We start from the raw sequence: 20,212 nt of genomic DNA on the forward strand, positions 1-20,212 counted from the left end.
AAAAGGAGGGCTCTTGGTGACACCTGGAATATGTTCAGAAAATAAATGGGTTTATCTTGGTGTTGATCTCATTTATAATAAATTGCATAGGTCTCCTAGAAATTTTTTTTAAATGGAGCTCGTGACACAAGGATTTATAAGAAAGAAAGAATGAAAGAAAGAAAGAAAAGAAAAGTTTCAAAAAATTGGAAGTTTGTCAAAAGTCATTGAACCATTAAGTACAAGATCGTTAAGCACAAAAATGCTTCTATATAGGACCTCCCTGATGGTCTAGTGGTTAAGACTCTGCGCTCCCAATGCAGGGGGCAGGGGTTCGATCCCTGCTTGGGGAACTAAGATTCCCACATGCTGTGTGGCCTAAAAAAAAAAAAAAAACTTATGTACATAAAAAAAAAAAAAAACTTACATTAAAATGTGAAACCTTTTGGGAAATGTTAACCTGGGTTTTTAAACTTGTACATAGTATTATAGAAAGCCCTTGGTTAAAAGTCAACAGTCATGGTAGTCAAGTCCACACTATTATATTAACTACCTGAACGAAGTTGAGAAATCCATTTAAACCTGCTTGTTTTCAGTTTCTGCATCCATAGGATAAAAAGGCTCGGTGATCTCTGACTCATTTAAGCACTATTATTCTGTATTGTCAGTCACTGGTCATAATTTTAGCTCTAAATCCTATCTTGAAATCTTACATATTTATTAGAAGACATTTCCTACAGTTTCAACTAGCATGTGCATTTACCAAACTAACTTCTTGAATTTCACAACTGCATAAGCAAATTGAGAAAAAACAGTGAATCTTTACTGATATATACAGGCGTCATATTATCCTTCTATAAAAAATAAGGACTAGACTTGCTATTTTTATTAGGATCAGGTTTCCTCAGACTGGCCCAAGGCAAGGCTATGAAACTATGAGGTTCATTATAAATAGGCTCTCGCCTCTTCACTTCCTCCTATTTGCTAATATGGCCTTTGGCAGAACCCCAAATGCCCCTGCTTTCACAGAACTCTGCAGATGCCCAATACCCACCTTTCTTCCTAAACTCTTCATGTTCCACCTTTATGCTCACCCTTTAATACAATGCCTCATTACTAAACTCTTTATTACTTACCCACAATAATCAATGTCCATTCTTAAAGTTCCTAACTCAGTGGGTATAATGAGGAAAACTATCTGATTAAACAAGTTAATGTTAAGTAGTGAATATATCTGCACCTTGTTTCAGAAAGTATAATTGGTGGACTTCCATACTCAGCAGCAAAGTAAAAGAATTTTAGGGAGTGGAGGGAAATTTGGGCAAGTAAAAGTGCCAGAAAGGGCCTTTCTGCTTTACAGCCTTGTTACCCCAAGTATGGTACTAGGACCAGTAGCAATGGAATCACTTGGGGGCTTATTAGAAATTCAGAATCCTAGGCCCTCCCAGCCCTACTAGTCAAAATCTGCAATTTTTACAAGATAGGAGGAGGAGGTGGTAGTTTCTTTACACATTAAAATTTGATAAGCTTTCGTTTACAGTATTTCACATAGGTGGACACTTCCCCTCTCTGGTTTAAGATCAGCTAACTCTTGCTTATGAGAATCTGTATTCAAATGAAGACCCATTTTTGCTTCTAAGCAGCCTTCTTTCTAATTTTTGACCCACCCATACAGACTCCATTGTAATTTAATACATTTGGAGAGGAGGAGGCATTACAAAAAGCTCTCATTTAACACAGTATTGAAGGGAAGTAGAGCAACTGGAAATTAGAAAACTATGTAGGATACACAGGTACAATAGTGAAGGTAGAAGCCAATGTTTGATAAAAGATTTCAACCCACATGACAATCAAAAGAAAGTACTCACGAAAGTGGAATCACTGCACAATTGTTAGGACTGCTATGGGTAAGAGTGGTGAAGGGGGTTAGTTTGTATATATGTCAAAAGTATTAATGAAGGTAGCCAATCCAATCCAACTAATTCTACAGGGTTCTTTTCAATTTCCATCTCCTGTCCTCCACAAGGCCTTCTCTGACTCCGCCTACAACACTGCCTTTATTAAGGTAACCAGCTAGCCTATTTGCCCAGGACTATCTTGCATTTCTCTCTGAAGGTTCTGTGTCCCAGGAAGCCCTTCAGTCCCCAGCCAAACCAGGATCATTGGTCACCCTCCCCACAGTCCACGTTGGAAGTACTACTCCCTACTTTGAACCTGTTTAGCTGTCTGAACTCTCACCATTAATTTAGCACTTCTTTTGCTTTATGTGGTAATTATTTGCATACAAGAAATGTTTCCCAGATAACTGTTTCCTTATAAACTACTTAAGGACAGAACTTGTCTTTAATGATTTCTTTTACTCCATACAGCGTGAAACCAGTGTCAGGCACACATGAACCAGTTAGCTGTGTTGATGGAAATAATCAATAAACAATCTATAGTAGGAATAGAAAAGAGTTTTATTTGAGCCAAATTGAAGACTATAGCCCCAGAGACAGCTTCTCAGATAACTGTGAGGAACTGCTTTGGAGAAGCACTGTTTTCAGCATGGTTTTATATATTGTTGGAACAAAGAACATCAAACAAGTCAGGGATACATTCCTGCAACATTTCAAAAAAAAGAGATCACCCTGTTCACAATGAGTTGGTATCACCTTGGTGTCTGGGAAGGGAGTCTCACCATTGAAGGAATACCAGCATTGGCATTCAAGGAGGGGAGCCATTTAATCTTATTTTATTTTATTTTATTTTATGGCCACGCCACGTGTCTTGTGGGATCTTAATTTTCCGGTCAGGGATTGAACCCAGGCCCTCAGCAGTGAGAGCGTGGAGTACTAACCACTGGATCACCAGGGAATTCCCTAATCTTTATTTTTAACATGAACATTCTTTACTTCTGGTCAGTGTATACTTTTCTTTAATAATTTAAGCAGATATATTAACACAACATTGTAAATCAACTACATTTCAATAAAAAAAATAAAATAAAGCAGATGTATAATATATGTTTGGTAAGCTAAAACCAGGCTGTTTTAGTTAGTACAAAATTCAAGTTAACTCACATTTAAGCCAGAATGACTTCCCCATACCTCAGTATGTGAAAATTTCTTTCATCACTTCCCCCTTTAGATTGTAAATCTTTCAACAGAAAGCATTGATGATCAAAATATTTGTCCCTTGATGCCAGAGTGATTGCTGCTTGCCCTGGGTCCATCATGTCCCTCAGGGCTAGGCCTCTTTTTTGTTGCTGTTTATATGTGTATAGAGATTTGCCTAGTTATCCACATTGAGGGTAAACTAATCAGATATAGTGAAAAAGCACACAGGTATGCGAATGGGAAAATATTTTAGAGACTGTACACTTTAGCAATTGCATTGAATGGTCACACAAACATTGTACACATACTTTTAGCAGTAGGCTTAAAGCAAGCAGTGATACATGTCATGATAGCTAGGAAAAGAATACTAATACATACTGTGACAATGATAATCGTCTGTAAAGCAAAACAGAAAAAAACTGTCTATTCCTGAGGGGAGTCTACTGAACAGATCATTTAAAGGGTTAGTTTTTCTTACATCTTGTAACCATTTTGCTTTTGGGGAAATTTTTTCTGGGTGTGTCAACTTCTCCAGAGGTATTGATATGTGTAACAAGTAGTATGAGTAATAGCACAAATACCTCCTTGTTTAGCCCATAGAAAATCTAAGGCAGGGACTTCCCTGGTGGCGCAGTGGTTAAGAATCTACCTGCCAATGCAGGGGACACGGGTTCAGCCATGGTCCAGGAAGATCTCACAGGCTGTGGAGCAACTACGTCTATGTGCCACAACTACTGAGCCCGCGCACCACAACTGCTGAAGCCCGCACACTTAGAGCCTGTGCTCCACAACAATGAGAAGTCCACGCACGGCTACGAAGAGTAGCCCCCACTCGTCACAGCTAGAAAAAACCCACATGCAACAACGAAGACCCAACACAGCCAAAAATAAATTAATTAATTTAGAAAAAAAAGAAAGAAAATCTAAGGCTACCCTGTTATCTAATATTACTTGGGCTAAGGAATTTAGGGGCATCTATTGTGCTAAAATGCTTTTTACAGTCTTTTGGTTATTTGACCAATAGTGGCTGATAGATTTCTGATCATCTCTTTGTTGGCATATACTCTTGCATTAGGAACCAGGATTCCCAAAAGATTTTGCCACCAGGTATCTTGGTTTCTTGCTAACATGAATCTTTTGACTCTGTAATGAAGAAAGGAAGGGAGTTCATCTGTTTCCTTATGTACAGAAAATGGGGTAACATAATGTCCTTATAAATATAAACCTTCTATTTACCAGTTATTAAGACGTTTATATGCCCATCCTTGGGAAAATGGATCAGTTCCAGTACCACATATGAAGACAAAACCTGGGGAGCACAAGTGATCCCTCCCAGAGTGCTCTCATTGATAGCCTTATTAACTGGAAGTTTTGTCAACACAATCTTAAACTATGGGTCATTTCTCTTGTAGGCTTTCCAAAAGTCATCTGCATGGTATTTAACATATGGGAGTTGCTGGCATAATTTATCTGCACTTTTCTCTTTAAGACATTTTTCAATAGAGTAAGAGACAGAGTGAAGGGATCCTGGGGTAAGTTGTGCTCAGTCTCTGAGGACTGAGGATAGTATCTGAGGATACTAGATGGACACACTAATGTGTCCACCTAGTATGTTGAAGAATTTGAATGTGAAAGGTTAGGCCAGAGGGGGGGTTGGTCTAGAGGGATGGCAATATTAAGTACATCTGAAAGTCAGTGATATGTATTAAGAGGGGCCTGTGTTGGTCTTATGTTGACTGAGGAATTTGATGATAGATCCAACAATTGGTTACATTGCCCCAGAAGTATACTTTGTGATAAATTTACTAAGAATTTTTTTTGCCATCCTGAATATGGGGTCAAAAGTATAGCTAGAAGTAAAACAATAACTTTAGATTTTGATAGGGGGACACATTTGGTAAGCTTTCAACTGAACTAGTAGAATGGGTCTCACAGTCCTGGTCTGGGTTCTTGAGTAAACTGTTTACTACTGTTGTCACCTTTTTCTTATCCTGGTGTGCGTGTTGTTGGAGGTCAGCAGTTCTTTCCATAGACCAGTCCAGTGCAGAGACCCTTCTTAAGTAGAAAATATAAATTAAAGAGTCAATGCCCTTCGGTTTTATTGTGCATATGCTACTATACCTGATAAGGGCACTTTCATCTAGGTTGGAGAGAGAGTCCTTTAATTGATGTCTTTCTCCAGTATGTATAATCCCCTGGTTGTGGGTCATGGGGCAACTGATCTTCATCCAAAGATAGATTACTGTGATCAGCTTCAGAAACAAGCTTAGAATATCCTTTTAATAATTCAATTAAATTTTATTATAATGTAACATAGTAACAAGAAGCCAACTAGGGAGTAGAAGGCAGGAAATACCAAACCTCAAAGACAGTAACACTAAAACTTAATATCCATAAAGGTATATTGTTGAAACATAATTTTTTATCTTTAAACTTATCCTATTTCTATCAAATATAGTTAAATTAAAACCAGTTTGTTTGCTAAATAAGTCTGGTTTCAGTAAATTTGGCCTGATTATTTACATAAGTATAATTGATCGTATAGGCTCTTTTAAATTTTGCTTTGCTGGAACTTTTCATAAGGAATCTCAAACTGAACTTTTAAAAGACCTCTCAAGTCCAGGAGAGCCATGCCAAGGACTTGTCATGAGATCCCATCTGCAATAGCTACAGATTTAGGTGGATATCTCTCTTCTTGAGGTCCAAAATATCTCGAGGTTACTGCACCTGCTAGGAAGTGGCCTTCCTTCCTTCCTGGAAAGCTCCTGCTGGGAACCTAAGAGTTTCCAAATTCTGGAGGGATCAGGTAGAGATAAAAGGCAAATGCTTCAATTCTCTTAACAAGAGTATAATTTACTAAATTGCTGTAAGTCATAATTAGCTTAAGGCGAAAATTTCCCTTGCATCTGGACAACAAAGATTAAAAGCTAGTAATATTTCAGACAAAAAGTTGTAAAATTATAATCATATTTATTCATTCAAAGCCATGTAATTAATTTTTGTTCTACTTGAGTCCAGTTTTCTCCATTAATTCTGTCCACATTGCCTGATGATTTAGGGTGATAGTAGTGACAGTGATAATTTCAAGAAGTTTGTGAGGTTTTTGTTGATTTGCCCAGTAAGTGGGTGCCTTGATCACTGGAGACTGTAGAACTATATCCCAAGTGCAAAACACATTTTCTAAGTTTCTTTTTCATTGTGAGGGCATCAGCTTGCAGCAAGGGGAGGCTTTAACCTTCAAACAAAAAGATGGGGTTGGCCAGGGAGCCAAGAAGTACCAAGCTGTTTTGGGTTTCCCATAGCCCTGACTGTTTAATTCACAGCTATTGTTTACCCATCTTAATTTCTCTGATCTAGGAGCAGACTATTGCCATGTTACCAGGACATCAGGATGGCAAAAGTCTGACAATGAGGGGTAAATTTTTGCAAAAACAGAATGGACTTTATCTACACGTGCCATAATCTTTACAGATTCTGTTGGTGTTGTCTTTGTTTTTTTTTTGTTTTTTTAAAATATTTATTTATTTATTTGGCTGCACCAGGTCTTAGCTGTGGCATGCAGTATCTTCACTGCTGCCTGTGGGATCTTCGTTGCGGCACGTGGGATCTAGTTCCCTGACCCAGGACCCCTGCATTGGGAGCGTGGAATCTTAACCACTGAACCACCAGGGAAGTCCCTGTCGTTGTTGTTTTTGTATGAAAGTCAACTAGGGTATTTCCCTAATACTCAGGTTCAGTCCCTTTCATGTGAGCCTAAATTTTGATGACAAATAACATTTTATGTTAGGACATATAAGATTTATATGAATTTCATATAATTTCTCAAATACTTATATATAAACACAACATAAAGAAGGCTTAATGTTACCTTTTATTTGACAATGCTTCCCATGTAATTTAATATACAAAATAAGCCTAATTAGTTTAATATCTCTCTTTGAGGTGCTTCAGGACAAAATCACTTTCTTTTCCCTTAACAAAATGCATTTCCATTCTTCTTATCTCCTTTTACTGAAAACACACATCTTATTTTCCTTGTATACTGAAATGCTTCCCTTATTACTTCTAGTAGCTTTAATTACACCTATGTTATAATTTTTAACCCTTAAAAAACCTTAATCTCTTGAGAAGCAGGCTATTGTAAACTGTCATATCAGCACTTCCTGATGGGTAAATCTGTGAACACATTTTATAACCTCTAGAAACGTACATTTTCTTATAACATTCTTCCCTCAGTGTGGTATAAGACATGGGTCTAATAAATCCAAACATCTTTAGTTTTTCTTCAGTAAGAAAAGTAGGTAAACTTAGACTTGCTTAGCAATTAATGTTTCAGTATTTTATCTTAACGAGAAATGATCTGGATATTCAATGAATTCTCATCATTCAATTTAACTTAGCAAAACTCTAAAGTTTCAAGTTACCAAAAATTGGAGAAACTATTTTTAGGTAGACAGGCCATAAAATATAATCATTATTTTTTTTAAATTGAAGTATAGTTGATATACAACATTATATGTTATGGGTGTACGGTATAGTGATTCACAATTTTTAAAGTTTATACTCCTAGACCCTCTGCCTAGGATCTTTCCCTAGGTCCTCTTCACCTAGGAAATGTAACAGTACCCCTTTAAGACTCCAAGTCTTAAGATAACAGCTCAAATAAAAGTCATAGACTGTCACTTAATACAAGGAGATCTAGATATCAGGAAAAACTCACCAACGCACCTGAAGGGTCTGTGAAGCCAGGAGGGCTCAAGGGGCTGTGCTTGGTACAAAGGCGCTGGTCCAGTATAGACTCCAGGTAACCTCAGATGGGTTTTTCTGATATCCTGCCAACTATGCCAAGCAATGTTGATGGAAATAATCAATAAACAATCTGTAATAAGAATAGAAAAGAGTTTTATTTGAGCCAAACTGAGTACTATAGCCAAGGAGACAGCCTCTCAGATAACTGAGGAATTCTTCCAGAGAAGCATGGTTTTCAGCAGTATTATATCTTATAAGAACAAAGAACGTCAAACAAGGGATACATTCTTTCAAAGCTTCAAAAAACCAGATCACCATGTACACAGTGAGTCAGTGTGGCCTTGGTGCCTAGGAAGGCAGTCTTTACCATTGAAAGAATACCAGTATTGGTGTCCCAGGAAGGGAGGCATTTAATCTTTATTCTTAACATGTGCATTCTTTACTTATGGTCAATGCACCCTTTTCTTTAATAATTAAAGCAGATGTACAACATATGTTTGATAGGCCACAAACAGGCTGTTTTAGTTAGCATAAAATTCAAGTTAATTTGTGTATAAGCTAGAATTATTTCCCCATACCTTAGTATGTAAAAATTTCTTCCATCAATAGTTTGAATGAAAGAACCTATTTGAAAAATATATATATATTGTGAGTTGGAAGTACGTCTATCATGGAATTTCAACCTATTGAATCAAAAAGTGATAATTTGGAAATCCAAATATTCCTATCTTTGCATTTAAGACTGTTTTAATGTGACTGCAACTTAACTTTTCAATCTAATCTTTCCCTCCTCCACTGTGTTCCTGAACCCATGGTTGATATGAGAATGTCCAGAGGGTAAAAAGTCACAGAATGAACAAGGTACATTTTCCCAGAGACTAGTGTTTACTTAAAGACTTTTTCTTAGAGATGGGGGTGGATGGGGAATGTGAACGTCTGCACAAATATGCTTTGTCAGATTTTTCATTTCGGGCATTATGGAGGATTAGGTGTCTAGAGAAACTCTCCTGGTATAGGACACCTAAAAACGTATATATATACATATATATATATATATATATATATATATATATATATGATCAAATGTTGGTGTTTGCTCTGGAGGCATCTGTCTACATGGATGGCCTAAAGCTTGAGTTCTAACAGGTGCAGTGAGCAGGAGAGAAAACTAAAGGCTTGTCCCCTTATGGTGGAAGATAGGATGGAAATCCCTACCTGGATCTGAGAGCCCCAAGGAGATATAGTACTTTACTTCAGCTTATAAACAAGGAAGAAAATACCACACAGAAGATTTATCAGTGACTCTTGTCTGTCTCAACTTAAGTTTTGTTGGAGGAAAAAACATGACTTTGGCAAAATTTCTGAACTATGCAAAAACAAACAAAAGATTCCAACTAAAAATGTAGTTTAAAGTGGGCTTGGATTGCTACTTCTCCAGCTGGCAGAAGTACCTTGCAGAGCAAATTCAAATACTCTCTGGGAAAATGCACTTTAAACCTAGGCCTCAGAGACACCCCAAGGAATATGAGCATGCGTATGGTAACTCTCTGTTTAACTTTTTGAGAAACTGCCGAACTGTTTTCCAAGGGAGCTACACCATTTTATCTCCCTACCAACAATATAGGAGGGTTCTAATTTCTCTGCATCCTGGCCAACACTTGTTACTATTTGTCTTTTTTATTATAGCTGCCCTAGTGGGTATGAAATAGTATCTCACTGTGGTTTTTTGTTTCTTTTTAATTTATTTATTTTATTTTATTTATTTTTGGCTGCGTTGAGTCTTCGTTGCTGCACACGGGCTTTCTCTAGTTGTGGCGAGCAGGGGCTACTCTTCATTGCAATGCGTGGGCTTCTCATTGAGGTCGCTTCTCTTGTTGCAGAGCACAGGCTCTAGGTGTGCTGGCTTCAGTAGTTGTGGCACACAGGCTCAGTAGTTGTGACTCACGGGCTCTAGAGCGCTTGCTCAGTAGTTGCTGCGCACAGGCTTAGTTGCTCTGTGGCATGTGGAATCTTCCTGGGACTTGAACCCATGTCCCCTGAATTGTCAGGCAGCTTCTTTATCACTGCGCCACCAGGGAAGTCCCTCTCATTGTGGTTTTGATTAGCATTTCCATAATGACTGATGACATTGAGCATCTTTTCATGTGCTATTGGCTATTGGGTCTTTGGAGAAATGTCTATTCAATTTCTTAGCCCACTTTAAAATTGGGGTTTTTATCTTTTTATTGTTGAATTAAGAGTTCTTTATATATTTTCAATACAAGTACTTTCGATAAAGTATAATTTGTCTAATTTTTCTACTGTTGCTTGTACTTTGGGTGTCATACCTTAGAAATCATTGCCTAATGTAAAGTCACAGAGATTTAGGCCTATGTTGTATTTCTAAGAGTTTTATAGTTTTAGCTCTATTTTGAGTTTTTTTTCTTTTTTGTACATGATCTGAGATAGATGTTTAACTTCATTCTTTTCCATCTGGCTGTCCAGTTGACTCAGCATCATTTGTTGAAAAAGACTATTCTTTCCCCATTTAAGTGACTTGCCACCCTTCTCAAAACCAATTTACCATAAATGTAGGGTTTGTTTTTTTTTCTGGACTCTCACTTCTATTCCATTGATCTATATGTCTAAACTTATACCATAATATGGTTTTCTGGGTTTTTTTTATTGAGGAACAGTTGATTTACAATATTATTAACCTCAGGTGTACAACAGAGTGATTCACAATTTTATAATTATACTCTACCTATAGTTATTACAAAATATTGGCTATATTCCTTGTGCTGTATAATATATCCTTGTAGCTTATTTATTTTATACATAGTAGTCTGTACCTCTTAATTCACTTCCCGTATCTTATCTCTACACCCTTAGTTTGTTCTCTATATCTGTGTCTGCTTATTTTTGTTATATTCATTCATTTATTTCTTAGATTAAGATACAGTATTTATCTTTCTCTCTCTGACTTATTTTACTAAGCATAATACCCTCCAAGTCCAGTCATATCATTGCAAATGTCAAATTTTCATTCTTTTTTATGGCTGAAGAGTATTCCATTGAACATATATATCACATCTCCTTTCTCCATTTTCTGTTGATGGACACTTAGGTTGCTCCCATACCTTGGCTATTGCAAATAATGCTGCTATGACATTGGGGTACATGTATCTTTTCAAGTTAATGTTTTCATTTTCTTTGGATATATACCCAAGAGTGGAATTACTGGATCATAAAGTAGTTCTATTTTTAGTTTTTTGAGGAACCTCCATATTATTTTCCCTAGTGGATGCACCAACTTACATTCCTACCAGCAGTGTACAATTGTTCCCTTTTCTCCCCGTCCTCACCAACATTTGTCATTTGTGGTCTTTTTTTTTTTTTTTTTTCTGTGATAACTGCCAGTTTTATTCCCCTGGCTAAGAGATCCAGAGGTAATTTGAGGTTTACATTTTTTTTAATAGTTCTTTCTTCAAGAATTTAGGTGCCCCCATTGCCCTTATAAGCTGGTTGCAAATTATTTGATTGACTCTTAATTATAAAAAAGAACTTTAATTCTTTTTGTATGTGTGATGTGTTCATTAAAAAATACATATGAGCAAAAAGAAAAAAAACTCACACCACACAGAAATAAGCACAGTTAAAATTTTGATATATGTATGTATGTATACACACACACAACTTGAGATTTACTCCTACATATGTGAGCTGATACTAAATATGCTACTGTGTAACCTGTTATGTTTTACTTTACAATATGGAATGAACATATTTTCATGCATATGTGTGAAACTTCCCAATTGAAAAACAGACCTGGAGAATGTGTCAAAATACAAAATCCAGATGCTGGTAATAAGGACACTACCTAAAGCAAAACCCCACCAGATGATTAAAAATAAAACAAAAGTCAAAGATACATCAGAAAATGCTAACAGAAAGAAAGCAGGCGCCAGATTTTAATATCAGACAAAAAAAAAAAAAAGAATTCAAGGCCTAAAGCACACAGGATGAGGACGGCTGCGTGAATGTCTTTGTTTCCAATGCATCATCACAAACGTGTTTCTTACTCTTCTTATCTCTTCCCTAAGCCTTTCCAACTCATCTACTCCTCTTATCATTTCTTCTGGGTCCAAATGCCTAACCGGAGTGTCCTCTTTATATCCCTGACCAGGCTGAGTCAGCCCTCCTCTAAGGTTTCCTCCTGCTTCCTGGCTTACACCTTCTTCAGAAGGTTGAGGATTTCTTTCTGCCTCCTGTGGTACAGCTTCCATAGGGCGGTCTTCCTCAGCCTTTGGCACGTTCGGTGCTTTTCTTTCATTTTCTTCACAAGACTTTTGCATGTTGAGTATTTTTCTCTTATTTTATTTTTAAATAAATTAACCCTGCAGGGATCCAGGGGATTTTCCTCCCTCTTCCCTCACTCTATTTGGGTCGCTTCCAAAAGACCAAGAGTCCTGAAAGGATCCGGGGCACTTTTCTCCTCCAGCAATAGGGAGCTGCCTGTGGTCTTTTTGATGATAGCCATTCTGACAGGTGTGAAATGATATCTCATTGTGGTTTTGATTTGCATTTTTCTGATGATTAGTGATGTTGGGCATCTTTTCATGTGCCTGTTCGCCATCTGTATGTCTTCTTTGAAAAATGTCTATTTAAGTCTTCTGGCCATTTTTTAATCAAGTTGTTCATTTTTTGTTATTGTGTTATATGAGCTGTGTCTGTATGTCTATGTGTGTGTATATATGTATACATATATGTATGATATTAACCCCTTATTGGTCATATCATTTGCAAATATTTTCTCCCATTCAGTAGATCCTTTTTTAATATTGTCAATGGTTTCCTTTGCTGTGCAAAAGCTTTTAAGCTTAATTAGGTTCTGTTTGTTTATTTTTGCTTTTGTTTCCTTTGTCTTAGGAGGCAAATCCAAAAAAATATGGCTACAATTTACATCAAAGAATATTCTGCCTATATTCTCTTCTAGGAGTTTTATGGCTTTAGGTCTTACATTTAGGTCTTTAATCCATTTTGAGTTTATTTTTGTATATGGTATGAGAAAATGTTCTAATTTCATTCGTTTACATGTAACTGTCCAGTTTTCCCAGAACCACTTATTGGAGAGATTAGACATCTTTTCCCCATTGTATATTCTTGCCTCTTTTGTCATAGATTAATTGACCATAGTGTGTGAATTTATTTCTGGCCCTCTATTCTTTTCCACTGATTTATGTGTCTGTTTTTGTGCCAGTGCCATAATGGTTGGTTTTTTTGTTTGTTTGTTTGGTTTTGGTTTTTTTTTTTGCTGCGTTGCTTCTTCGTTGCCGTGTGTGGGCTTTCTCTAGTTGCAGCGAGTGGGGTCTACTCTTCATTGAGGTGCATGGGCCTCACGTTGTGGTGGCTTCTCTTGTTGTGGAGTAAGGGCTCTAGGTGCATGGTCTTCAGTAGTTGCAGCACGTGGGATCAGTAGTTGAGGCACGCAGGCCCTAGAGCGCAGGCTCTGTAGTTGTGGCACACAGGCTTAGTTGCTCTGCAGCATGAGAGATCTTCCTGGACCAGGTATCGAACCTGTGTCCCCTGAATTGGCAGGTGGATTCTTAACCTCTGCGCCACCAGTGAAGTCCTGCATTCTGTTTTTCTTTGAATTTTACTTTATTTATTTACTTTTTATACAGCAGGTTCTTATTAGTTATCTATTTTATACATATTAGTGTATATATGTCAATCCCAATCTCCCAATTCATCCTGCCACCCCCACCCCGCCATACTGTTTTGATTATTGTAGTTTTGTAGTATAATTTCAAGTCAGGGAATGTGATTTCTCCAGCTCCGTTCTTCTATCTCAAGATTGTTTTTGCTATTTGGGATCTTTTGTGTTTCCATACGAACTTTAAAATTATTTGTTTAGTTCTGTTAAAAATGTCTTTGGCACAGTGATTAAGAATCTGCCTACCGGGCTTCCCTGGTGGTGCAGTGGTTGAGAGTCCACCTGCTGATGCAGGGGATGTGGGTTCGTGCCCTGGTCTGGGAAGATCCCACATGCCGCGGAGCGGCTGGGCCCGTGAGCCATGGCCACTGAGCCTGCGCGTCCGGAGCAACTTGAGAGGTCACAGAGTGAGAGGCCTGCATACCGCAAAAAAAAAAAAAAAAAAAAAAAAAAAAAACGGTAAGAATCTGCCTACCAATGCAGGGGACATGTGTTCTATCCCTGGTCCCAGAAGATCCCACATGCCATGGAGCAACTAAGCCTGTGTGCCACAACTACTGAGCCTGCACTCTTGAGCCCATGCCCCACAACTACTGAGCCCACATGCCACAACTGCTGAAGCCCACAAGCTTAGAGCCTGTGCTCTGCAACAAGAGAAGCCGCCACATTGAGAAGCCCACGCACCGCAACAAAGAGTAGCCCTTGCTCAACGCAACTAGAGAAAGCCCATGCACAGCAAAGAAGACCCAATGCAGCCATAAATAAATAAATAAATAAATAATTTAAAATGCCTTTGGTATTTTGATAGAGATTGCATTGAATCTGTATATTGCCTTGGGTAGTACGATCATTTTAACAATATTAAATCTTCCAGTCTGTGAACCCAGTGTATCTTTCTTTCTGCTTGTGTCGTCTTCTATTTCTTTCATCAGTGTCTTATAGTTTTTTGAATACAGGTCTTTTGCCTCCTTGGGTAGGTTTATTCCTAGGTATTTTATTCTTTTTGATGCTATGGTAAATGGGATTGTTTTCTCAATTTCCATTAGTTAGTTCTTTGTGTATAGAAAAGCAACAGATTTCTGTATATTAATTTTGTGTCCTACTTCACCAAATTCATTAAAGAGCTCTAGTAGTATTTTGGTGGGGTCATTAGGATGTTCTACGTGTAGTATCATATCATTTCAAAAAATAACATTTTTATTCCTCTTTTTCAATTTTGATTCCTTTTCTTTTCTTTTTTTTTTTTTTTTGGTATGACTACTGTGGTTAGGACTTCCAATATTGTATTGAATAAAAGTGGCGAGAGTGGGCAACCTGGTCTTGTGGAACAAGGATGATCTTGGGGGAAATGCTTTTAGCTTTTTACCATTGAGTATATTAACTGTGGGCTTATCATACATAGTCTTTATTATGTTGAGGTATGTTCCCTCTATAACCACTTTGATGAGAGTTTTTATCATAAACTGATGTTGAATTTTGTCAAAAGCTTTTTCTGCATCTATTGAGATGATCATATGGTTTTTATTCTTCAAGTTTTTAATATGGTGTATCACACTGATTGATTTGTGGATACTGAACCATCCTTGCACCCCTAGGATAAATCCCCCTTGATCCTGGTGTATGATCCCTTTAATGTATTGCTGGATTCAGTTTGCTAATATTTTGTTGAGGATTTTTGCATCTATGTTCATCAGTAATATTGGCCTGTAATTTTTTTTTTTTTTTTTTTTGCGGTACGCGGGCCTCTCACTGTTGTGGCCTCTCCCGTTGTGGAGCACAGGCTCCGGACGCACAGGCTCAGCGGCCATGGCTCACGGGCCTAGCCGCTCCGCGGCATGTGGGATCTTCCCAGACTGGGGCACAAACCCGTGTCCCCTGCATCGGCAGGCAGACTCTCAACCACTGTGCCACCAGGGAAGCCCGGGCCTGTAATTTTTGTGTGTAAGTGTGATATCTTTGTCTGGTTTTGCTATCAAGGTGGCCTTGTAGAATGAGTTTGGAAGGGTTCCTTCCTCTGCAATTTTTCTGGAATAGTTTGAGAAGGACAAATGTTAACTCTTCTCTAAATGTTTAATAGAATTCACCTGTGAAGCCATCTGGTCCTGGACTTCTGTTTGTTGGGAGTTTTAAAATCACAGTTTCAATGTCAGTACTTGTGATTGATCTGTTCATATTTTCTATTTCTTCCTGGTTAAGTCTTGGGAGATTGTACATTTCTACGGATTTGTCCATTTCTTCTAGACTGAACATTTTATTGGCATATAATTGTTCATAGTTTCTTATGATCCTTTGTAACCTTATGCCATAATATCTTTTAAAACCTAATCTAATGATATTTTATCACTCTGCCATGTTCTGTGGATTACACAGATCTACTCTGGTACAATACAAGAGGAATTATGTAAGACTCTGAGTACCAGGAGGTGAGAATCCTTTGGGGCCATCTTGGAGGCAAGGTACAACATAACAGTAACCATGTAATTATTATCTGGATGTATAAAAATATATGCTTTTTGTAATTTAGTAATACAATCAGACTTCTAAATCTAATAAAGGCTAGTTTCAAAATACTTACCCTAATCATCATGTTTAATGGCAAAACATTAAAAGCATTCTCTTTCAAACCAGGAAAAATACAGAAATGCCCACTTTCCCCACTCTACTCACCATTGTATTACAGGCCTTAGCCAGTGTAATAAGGCAAGACAAGGAAAGAACTTGAAAGGAAGACATGACTCTGTAATTCTTTGGTGATGATATGATTCCTACATGAAAAACTGAGAAAGAATCTATGAACAGTTAATGAGAGCAGTTAGTAAAACTTCTAGATATAAGATTATACCAGCAGCAAAAAAGAACATTTATTTTAAAATGATAGCCTTACTGTAGCAACAAAAACTGTTAAATAATCTGGAAAAAATGTACAAGATCTTAGTGGAGAAATTTATAAAAGCTTATTAAAAGACATTAAGGAAGACTAAATAAATAGCGAGATATAGCCTATTCTTGAATAAGAAAAATCAGGCAAGAGAGTCATGCCCTACTAGATTGAAAAAAATCTTAACATTCAGTTGTAATTATTGAAACAATGTGGTATTGACAAAAAGATTAATAAGTCTATGGAACTGACAAGAAGGCACAGAAACAGACCATGCTTTGGGAACTTGACATACAATAGAGTTTTCAGTTGAGAAAAGATGCTCAATTGGACCCATTTAAAGTTTTTTCCTCGTATCAAACAAAAATAAATTCCAAGTGGATGATTAAAGACTCAAATATGAAAAACAAAACTTGTAAAACTTCTAAAATAAATTACAGAAAACCTTCTTTGTGATCCCATGGTGAAAGAATTTAAGACAGAAAAGGGTGAAACCATAAAAGAAAATATTGCTACTTTCTGTCCATCAAAATACACTATAAAAAGAGTGGAAAATGCAACAAACAACCTAGAAGAGACTTGTAATGTATATAACTGACAAAGTGTTAGTACTCATAATGTTTTTAAATTCTACAGAGAAAATCTAATGGAAATACAAGCAAAAGCCTTGATGTTATGAAAGAAAAAACACAAATGGCCACTAAATATATGAAAATGCTCAAAGTCCCTAGTAATCAGAGAAATTCAATCTAAAACTATAATATTTCATATCATGTGTACCGTACAGGCAAAACATAAAGGGTGATGAAGATGTAGAACAACAGGTACTCGCATTCACTACCAGCGAAAGTTGGTACAACCATTTTGGAAGACAATTTGCTATTTTTATGGTGTTCTATTGCTGCATACAAACCACCCCAAACTTAGTGACTTAAAATAACATTCCACAGTTTCTGTGGGTCACAAATTGGAAGGGGCTTGGCTGGGCAGCTCTGGAATCATTCATTCAGTTCCAGTGGGTCATCTGGGAGTTGGGGCCACTAGGAACTGGCTGGAATCATTCTTCATATTGTCTCAGCATCCCTCCTTGGGACCTCTCCACTTGGGCAGCTAGATTGAGCTCATAGCATGGTGGCCTCCAGCCTCTGGTTGGTCAGAGTCCTTATAAGGAAGCTAAAATCTTTTAGGAGCAAGTATTTGAGCTAACAAAATAGAAGGTGTATGGCCCTTTATAAACTAGCTTTGAAAGTCACACAGAGTAACTTCCACCATTCTCTATTGATTTAAAGTTACAAAAGCTCACCCACTATCCAAGAAAGGGGACATAGACTCCATGTCTTGATGGGAGATATGTCAAAGTCACATTGTAAAAAGAGCATTTGGATGGAAGATATTTTTGTTGCTATCTTTAGAAAATATTATGTGCCATAGGCACTATTTACTAAAATTTACTTCACTCCTGGATATTTACCTTACAGAAATTCCTTCCCATATGCATCTGGAGACACAACACTTTGTAATTACAAAAAACTGAAAACAACATGTCCAGCAACACTGGAATGGATAAATATACAGCAATATTCTTCATAAGTGAAAGTGAATGAACTCTAACCACACATATTGATATGAAAGAATCACAAAAACAATGTGGAACTGAAAAGGCAAATTGTAGAATATATATATCATTTATATCAAGGTCACAAATAAGTAAAGCTATTTATGCTACTTTATTTTTAGGAATATCTATATTTGTGGTAAACTCGTAAATTATAGAGAAAAGCAAAGGAATGAGTAACATAAAATTCAGGATAGTGGTTTCCTGGGGGGAAAACAAGCAGAAGGAGAACAGTCTGGGAGGGGTATACTGGGAGCTTTAAGGTTCTGGGCTGTTTTATTTCTTAAGCTGAGGGGTAGTTACTTACTGTTCAGTTTAATAATAAACTGTTTATTAGGTTTTGAATTTGAATTAGGTTTGAAAACAGAACAGTTTAATAATAATATTTAAAATAAATGTATATATTCGTGACAATTCTCACAAAATTCAAAAAATATGTATTTATATAAAGGGCTTTGCCACATGTATAACGAACCTCCTTTCCCAAGAAAGTATATTAGCCAAGTTTAGAAATAGGAAACTTGTTTTCTCCTCTGATAATAGACATCTGAAACATTATATTTACATAGCACCATTGATATGATAGACTGGTATGCAAAGTTTGCATTGATTTTAAAGCTAAAACATGAGATTTCAAAGACATTGAGTGGGGATATGGGGACAAACGCTTAAATTTCTCGATGAATGGGACATTTGAGTTTATTCTTTCTCTGTAAGGAGATATTCTGGCAGAAAAGTTTTGAGAAGCTCTGAGTCTCCTGGCCAACTTGATTACTCATTATTTCCTGAACACATCCTGTATCTTCTGACTTCGTGCTTTGGCTCCTGCCAAACCTTTCAAGTCACAAAATTTACTTGGTAAAATAGAGGAGGTAAAAAGCCAACTTGTTCTTGTCCAGAACCAGGATGATTTGATCTACATTCTGTGTTCCTACAGAAGGGAAACAATCCTCTAACATTTGTGCAAGTCTGCCTTATGACCTAAAATTTGAAGACCTGGATCCATTGTTTCATACTGACGCTGCAACTGTACAAACTCAGCCAATCAGGGCGATTGTTTCCAGCTGATAGCAGTTTGGTGACATTAATTGTTGCTTGACATTATTTTTGTTATTTAAAATTCATTCATCCCTGACAACCTATTAGGGAATCTTAGTCAAATTTCTAACAGATGGCTATTTACTATATTGCTAAAACCACCACAATTATTTCTTGAACTTTTACTGGTAATTTCTGCAGAGTTAGATTCCAGTGGAAATTAAAGGTGGACTGTTAGAACATTGCATAGAGGATCTTATATAGTTCCAGAGTGGCTTTTCATCCCTGAGTATGAAGTTTAATGTGCTCCTACATCTTCTTCTAAAACAATATACCGAAAGACATGTCTCATTACCACACATTGCCCAGCCCAACTCCGAGTCAGTGAATCTCTCACCTCCATAGATTGTTCATTGTGCCAAAGGATGTACATTAGTGAAGGAAACTGGGTAAACTTGTTCTCTATTGCGTATGCTTTTGATGTCTTGAAGGCAAAAGTCTTGACTCTTCACACCTGTCACTCCTGTCTATTTTTGGATTTCTTAAATCTATGATTTCTCAAAAAATCTCTTGAGGTGTACCTCCCACTTCCTACGTATGTGATTCAGTTAAATTCAAAATCTATTAATTGTTTCCTATACTTACTGTGTTACACACTACACAGGGGAATCAAGAATGGGTAAGACCATCTCTGTTCTTCAGGAACAACAGAGAATTTTGTGTGTGTATACAGGAAGTTGAAGTAGGTGGTTAAAAAGTATATAGATAACTGTAAATAAGGCAGGTCACACATGCTATTTGTAGGCCCACCAATAACATTTGTGGGATGGAGAACCAAAGAATAAATTGAGGCCCACGTGCCTTATGTTTAAGTCTTTAAAAGTTATAAATCAAGTTCACGCAGGACTATCAAAGAAAATATATCTTCTTATATCAACAAACAAACCTTTATAAAAATCAAATGGGAAAATATATCTAAAGCTATAACTTTTGTATGACTGAAAGAGAAGTAAAATGTCAAATATTACAATTTAAATATTATTGCATGTATCTAGATTTTGGGCTGATGATCCAATGATATCTGGATGGGGAATAAAATTAAAACATATGTAATTCATATATTATCATGTATTTATTTCATAACTTTTATCTTGCCATCA

General features: G+C 37.0%; 1 protein-coding gene across 1 annotated transcript; it reads right to left on the bottom strand.

The window, feature by feature from the left end:
- Window positions 1-11,806: 11,806 nt before the first annotated feature.
- LOC136138329 (transcription elongation factor A protein-like 8) lies at window positions 11,807-12,160 on the bottom strand. The gene has a single exon (XM_065896987.1). The coding sequence runs from the start codon at window positions 12,158-12,160 to the stop codon at window positions 11,807-11,809; it is 354 nt and encodes a 117-aa protein (XP_065753059.1).
- Window positions 12,161-20,212: the final 8,052 nt, after the last annotated feature.

The sequence above is a fragment of the Phocoena phocoena genome, chromosome 1, assembly GCF_963924675.1.
Source record: "Phocoena phocoena chromosome 1, mPhoPho1.1, whole genome shotgun sequence".
In the NCBI taxonomy this organism is placed as follows: domain Eukaryota; kingdom Metazoa; phylum Chordata; class Mammalia; order Artiodactyla; family Phocoenidae; genus Phocoena; species Phocoena phocoena.